At 33.5% G+C, this 7577-nt stretch overlaps 1 protein-coding gene across 1 annotated transcript; it reads right to left on the reverse strand.

Annotated features, from left to right (window-relative positions):
• Positions 1-4639: 4639 nt before the first annotated feature.
• On the reverse strand, positions 4640-7348 carry LOC117205763. The gene is made up of 4 exons (XM_033444470.1): positions 7181-7348; positions 6865-7079; positions 6614-6773; positions 4640-5232 (listed from the first exon to the last, which is right to left on the reverse strand). The coding sequence occupies exons 1-4, from the start codon at positions 7243-7245 to the stop codon at positions 5178-5180; spliced, it is 495 nt and encodes a 164-aa protein (XP_033300361.1). The 5' UTR covers positions 7246-7348; the 3' UTR covers positions 4640-5177.
• Between the last annotated feature and the right edge of the window lie 229 nt (positions 7349-7577).

Below are 7577 nucleotides of genomic sequence, written 5' to 3' on the forward strand. Positions count from 1 at the left end.
GTACGCGAAAAAAGGGGATGAGCAGCATGGATTATATTGCCTGTTCAAATTTAACTCGGGGACGGGGGCGCACCGCGGGTTAAATAACGCCATTTGTTATCGTAATATCTAATTTAGCGTTGAAGGGTGATGCGCCAACAGCCATGTGGTCGTGATCTCACGAGGCCACGGTACAGGTGTCTTAGGAACAACAGTTTAGCTTCCATAAGTTCGCCAGGTGTACCTGTAAGAAACAAAATGATTCATTCCCAGACCTGCTTTTAAACATGAACTATACTCCCTGGCATTTTTTACAATACTTATTCTACATTTACATATTTTTTAAGTTAAGAAAAGATATCCTTATCATTGGGATCTTCTTCAATAAATGTAGATGTCATTTTAAAGTATACCTTCTATCATCCAAATGAATATATTTTTTAGATTGTTGAAGAAATTGGATTGAGGTTTACTTAAGTATCAAAAACTACTGCCGATAAATATTTTAGACATACTACTCCTACTAATTTTTACAATATGTATATTTTACCAATATATACCTCCATGATAATTTTTTCATTCTTGTTAAGAGATCACATAAGGAATCTTAAAAAGAATACTCCTATTAGTATTAAAATAAATGTAATTTTGAATTTTGCTTAAGATGCTTAAGATTACCTGAGATTACTTAAGATTACTTAAAATATTTAGAAGAAGTACTGATTGTTAATTGATAAAAAATTAGTCTCCTTGGAAGTTTTCAATTTCCTTTTCAAAATTCAATTTTTTACTTCTACATATGCAAAGAAAATGGACAACTTAGTAATATAATGATATAATATACATATAATGGTAATCATTCCTTTATAATGATACCAATGAAAGCCAAACCTGCCAATCGATCTGATCAAGTCTGACGTTTTCACAGAGAAGCAAAAATAATCAACGAGACCTGTCCTTACATTACGAACCGCGTTCTCGTCGCTCTGTCGGCCGCTCGTTATCATTATGCGGCTGGATTCGCGATAGCGAACGCCCCCGCGGCTCTTGCTCGCTTGGTCTCTGCTCGTGCGAACCCAAACACCTGCCCGCGACCAACGAGTAACGTGACATCACGTCATGTGACCTCCTAAGCCCCGGATGCGCCCCGAAACCCCTTAGATCCCAATGACACCGCGCGACCTCCGACTAATCTGCGTAATCGCAGTCCTGGAAAACGACGGATTACACACTCCGACCATATCTTCGTGCCGCCATCGCACTTTCCTCATCGTACCCTCTGTCCTTTTTAATCCTATTTTTAAAGTAACCAGAGTTCCCCTTTGGTTCCTTTAAACATATTTGTTTTATAAGCGGAAGCAATTATTTTAAAGATTGGCCTATTGTGGTATCAAAATTTCTGCTTAATTCTTTTAGGTATACTTTTGTTATACCTAATGATTAGTCAGGTTTGTCATGGTTTTAAACTTAAGATATTACAAAGATATGGTATAGTAGTTATTAATGTTATAAACAGTTACCGATTCATTGTAGATATTGTTGCAGGTATTTTGACCTATTTACTTGTTTCCTTTAGTGATCATGTTTGGTAACAATCTTAATTCTGTTAATCTGTTTTGAAAAATATAATTGTAGTGTCACTTTATAGAATAAACCTTTCTTAAATGAAATTACTTACTTTAAAAATGAAATAATACAATACCTAAGTATTTTACATAATCAACATTTTTACCTTCACATTTTATCTAATCTATCAGTTGGAACTCAATTATGCCAATATAAGACAAAATCTAGCAGATCCTAAGTCTCCAAGTTCTTCAGAGCTTAAGGCATGAACGATTCATTTGAAGAAGCTTCAACAAGTATTTTTCATCGTTCCACGAGTAAAATGTTTGTTCTCCTTGTTCGTAAGTGATGAATACGAAGGAAGATCACGCATGATTCCATGTATCGTACACCTAGAAGCGACATCATGGCGAAAGGGTCGCGTGTCTAGCCATTAATTTCATCCACCGTTTACCATCTTCGCGTAGGAAGCACGGATTGCTCTTTCACCCTTGCACGAAGTCACGTATTCGTGACGCCCATTGTTTCACAACCGAAGCAAAGTTATCTCATCAAGTCGTCACGAGGACGCCCCTCTTCTTTGGCAAAAGACGTGATTAAACTTTTCTTACTTCGCTCGGTTTGCCTATTTACCACTGACTTCCGACTACGTTCTGCGTTCCTTCTACGTGTTTCGTGTCAGGTGTGTACTGATTAGCAGATTTCCGTTTTCGTTACTTCGTTTACGCTTCCCTTATGCGGGAAGTATCGCCTGCGATGAAAGATTAACGTACCAGCTTTTGCTTTTCTTCCTTTGGGTTACCTGACTTTTTTCAAGCAACCTGCATCGTTTCATTTTTAGTCCCATGAAGTAACTTTTGAATTCGCGTGATTTCTAGATTTATATTTGAGCCGTTCACAACTCAACATATGCAATTTTTCAATTAAAATTGAATTGAATGAAAATTCTCAAGTTTGGTGCTTATTATATATATATAATTTCATCAATTTTCTCTATTTTTGTTTTATGGAATGAACTCATTTGGCAAATAAGTGGTTTATCTGATCCTTGGAGAATTCAGAATGAATATGTGTTAACAAATTAATGTGCTCACTCCACACGTTTCTAAAAATCGCAATATTTTGAAAAGTAAATTTTAATAAATAATTTAATAAAGCACATCATGTAGAAATAATGGATACAAGATAAAAGTTATACAATTTTATATAAAAATTCTATATACTGAATGGTTCTTCTCTAGTCTACCATTGTCCGATTCTTACAGTTTTCCAGATTCTTTTGTTCGTAGATTCTTTGCCCTAGTTCCTTCATTGAATGAGTTAACGTAAATGCTTCTTGTTCCATTAAGAAATACTAGAAAATATAATAAGAGATACCGTAATTCTTCCATAACCAGAACTTAATCATTTAGACTTAGGGTTTGGTCCCGTGAGGTATGGAAGGAGTATACAGCCCTTCGTTTCCCAGGCTGTTGGCAAATTGTGGCTTACCGCGCTGGCACGGTTCTTATCCGCACTCGTCCAGGTAATTCTTAGCCAGTAAGCTCGTCGTTATCAGATACGAAACAACCATCAATAGTTTTGCGAAATTCTAAAAGAAACAACGGAAAAATTCAGATGTAATCGTACTCTGACTACGATTCTTGGTACATTTCTTTTTAAGCGTTCTTTCTTAAATGTTTATTTATAGATTCTATTTATAGAAATTCTATTTATAGAAATTCTGTTCATAAAGATTCTATTTAATAATTCTGTAATGATTTTCTCTTGGAATAAAATTATTTTTACATAAAGAAAGATATTATTAGGATTGAATACTTAACGAAAATTGTTTTTCTAAATTCTTAATCAATGAAAAGTTTGCTACCGTATAACTATTCTTATTCTTTTACAATACAAATACAAGATAGATGTGAAAAGGTAGATTTAAATATGAAAGAGGAAAACTACGCTGTAGAAAGTCAACTTGCATAACGAAAATGGAAGAGAGCAATATATAATTTCATTATACATTACATTATTGAAATAAAAGCATGTTGTTTCCGTGTACGAACCGACATTGCTTCTTATTAATATTTTACTCATACGGTTCTCCCTCCAGCGATCAAATGCTCCTCCTATTTTTTCCTCTTCAGACCAACACACCGCCCACTTACCATATAGCATGTTCATGTACTGTTATTTCAATTGCAAATCGATACTGACGCATGGAAAACACAGTTACAGAGGTAACTCCAGGCAAGATGGATTTCATATGTCTTGGAAAATGGAATGATCTGGCCTTTTATTTAATTATATTGCTGGACTTTATGCTTTACAATACTAATATATAATAATAACTATCGTTATTATTATTTAAATATTAACAAATCCTATGGTATACTGTTCTTTCACACGATGATCTACAATGGTTAAAAATATGGTAATTACGTAGTAAATATAAATGGTGAATGCTAGAAATAAAATTCTTATTGGAAAAATAGTGTTATTTTTTACATTATTATCATAAATAAATATTCTGAGTTCTATTGAAATTCTACCGAATTTGTTTATTAAAAGAAATATCTGAACATTCGTAATTTATTCTAAATGTATTGTTACCGTATACGGCATCCTTCAAGATAATTCACTTCGATGACATCTCGATAAACGATAATCTTCAAATTCACACGCTCGATACAAATACGTGTTGCTTTTTCTAAATTTTACATGCTTTCTTACTGGATCATTTACTTTGAATATGGAGAATTCAAGATCAGGAACATTATCAGACGCAGAGGCAAACAGAATGTTAAATGAAATCCTTGATGAAGACAGGGAAGAGAATTTAGACGATGACGACGAAGATGACGATGAAGGCGATGAATCAGAGTGTACAGCAGCTTGCGCAGGAGATCCTGCTGTTAAAAAGGTCTAATATATACTAATATATATAAGAAAATGATCTTTTAAAAAATTCAATAAAATGTTTCCTTTTTTAAGTCCATCATCTTCTTGAAATCAACTTTGGTAATTACAATTTTTCAAAGTTCTTTAATCTTCAACTTTGTCATAACATATTCAAACTAAATAATAAACTATAATATCCTCATCTTCCTGAAACCATCCTTCGTCAATTCCAACTTCACAAAACCTTCTTCATTCTCAACTTTCTATTACAATATTTAACATAAGTAATAGGCCATGAAATATAAAACATCAAATTCAATCTTAATCAGAACAGCAGTCTTAACGTCATTCATCGTCATACAATTTCTTTCTTTTTGCAGAGACTCTGCGAGTGTATGCGTATCGCAGAAAACTCTTCGAGGTTCTCCTTGCGCGTGATGGAGGCGATGAGGTTGTTGCAGCGCAGAGAAGACCGTCTGCTACCGACATCCACCGCAGAGGATATCGTCGACTATATTCAAGCAACTTATCACGACGATGGTGACCTTTACGCTCAGGTGCGAACCACGCTGAAACAGGTCTGTTCCCAAGGGTTAGTTCTACGTCAAACAGAGCGAAACAGCCGGTGTAGGCGAAAATTGTGTCTCGCGTGAGACACGATCGCGTTTCAAGGCAACTGCAAAACCGTTTATCTCGCTCGTAGACCGTGCATCTATCGACCAGTTTCGTTTACAGTTCAACTGTTAACTGTAACGCTTCCATCGGTTCGTTTCACTTGATGAACAATCAAATCTTTTCCTGTAAATGAAATTTAGGAGATTTCGCAAGGATCTATTAGTGACTGGGACTTCTAAGACCGTTATGGAAAATAAATAAAGTGCAATTATTTGTTTTTCTATAAAACTATACAAACTATAGTGCTATAGTTGTAAAAAGCTATGATTATGTTTCATAGAAAATTGTATTTTCTATTAAAAAATAAAATATATTACGTTTATTATTGAAATTAATAACAAAATAGTTCATTTTCTATTAACAGTTTTTATCTATTTTATATTCTATCATTATATATATTACTAATGTTAAGTAAATAGTTACAGGATTTTAAAAAATATTAAGAGAGCGACAATGAATTTCCAAATAATTACTCTTATGACGTAGTACAGAATAGCATTCTTTTTTCGCCTCAAAAGTTAAGATAACTTATCGATAAATTTCTATCCTAGATTCGTTATGGAATTGTTAGAAAACGAGTATCATTTAATCGGACCAAATGCGATCTCGATGAACCAAGCCACTTGCACGAAAGGTCGAAGGGATTGCGCGTTGTCTTCGCCAGTTAAGACACCAAAACTTCGCAGGAAACGCGATGATAATGGTGACGATTGCGACTGTAAAACGACAACTGACGAAGAACTAGAACCTACGAGCAAAAGTCGAAGAGTATGGATCAATAAATCAAAAAGAAATACTCGAAGGCAACACGAAAAACATGAAGAGAATGTTGCAGCTAGAGAAGTACCAGAATGCTCTTGTAATATGACTGACGAAGACGTAGGAGAAGATGAATGTGTATGCGAAGATCAAGTGCAAAGAAACGCTAGATATAATAATAATACAAGAGTGCAAGAAAGAGAAGATGTGCAAGAAAATGATCACAAAAGAATAAATGAAGAAAGACAAACGAGACCAGTTCGGGATTTCTCGATAGAGTCCTCAAGAAGAAAAAATGTTCAGGGAAGGAATAGAACGATGGAAATTGTTGATAGAACAACGATAGGAAACAATAGATCAAACAAAGCATTATCAGATAACGTGGACAATTTTTACAGTAAATTACAAGGAAAGATTTTGTCTTCTGGGGACAAAAAGCGAGAAAGAGAATTAAAAGCGTGGATTAAACGTTGTCAAGAAGAATGTAAACGACAAGAGAATCGACGAAACAGAAATAATTAAATTTTTCGTTGAGCTCGTGACTCTGCTAAACGTGACTTTGATCTAAATTATTAATAAATAACTACTCCAAGTGGAGTGCTCTTTTGAATGATAAAAAATTATTTTTGAATGGAATATTTTTCATCAAATGTGTAATAAAATTTTATCAAATGTGTAATAAATAGACCTTCGTACCTTTTATTCCGTTTTTACTTGCTTTTTTTTTTGTATCATTATATATTACCTTTTTATTAGTTTATACGTATTATTTTTATTTTTCGTTGAAAATAGTGCCAAACATGGGGAAAGTTGTAGAAATCTTCCGGTACGATCGATGGGGATTAAATAACCAGAATGCACCGCGAAAGAAAGTGCTTCACTTACATAAGATCTTAATTTGTTATCTAAAATGCCAAATATCACAAGTATAGAGATTTTATATCACTTACATTAGTAAATTACATCGAAAAAATATAATTCATATTAAACTTATACCTGTATTTGAGTTTCTGCGCGAATGGATGTTTCTCTTTCTTGCGTTTCTTCTTCGAAATCTATTACATGCATTATTACGTTGTTTTCGAACGCTATCGGTGTACGCGATCTTCCTTAAATATTTATACACCAAATCGGAAACCGTTGATTTCTGATCATGGCGTCGTAGAGGATTTTGCTCCCTATTTCTATTATTTTTGTTCCGAGATACCAATCTATTCATAGTTATGCATTATTCGAGAAAATTAAGGAAGAGAAGTGCGAATTTAAAAGATTTAAACGTTACAGAATCATCCACTACACTAATTTCTTTTACCTGACTTCCTTAGTTTCTTCCTTTCTTGTTATTTTATATCGATAACCTCTGTTTTCTAATGTCATTTTAGTTATCTTATAACATTAGATTCATTAAATAGGGAAAGAATTTAAAAGGGTATATTTGTGCCATTACATACCATTATTTAATTTAACATCATTTTTTTAAAAGGAGAATTACGTATTTCGTTCGTTAGACATGATGCATATATATATGTATAAACGAATTCGTCTGCTATGTCAATTCATAAACATGTGGTCAAATGCAAAATTTATTTATAATTTTTACCAATAGATGATACAAATATTTTCTATTACATATTGACTTTCCTATACATAGTTTGTGCTTTTATACGTAGTATTACTAGAGAATAGTATCAAGTAGAGATTAAATCTAT

This window comes from Bombus bifarius, unplaced genomic scaffold, assembly GCF_011952205.1.
Source record: "Bombus bifarius isolate JDL3187 unplaced genomic scaffold, Bbif_JDL3187 scf7180000007992, whole genome shotgun sequence".
In the NCBI taxonomy this organism is placed as follows: domain Eukaryota; kingdom Metazoa; phylum Arthropoda; class Insecta; order Hymenoptera; family Apidae; genus Bombus; species Bombus bifarius.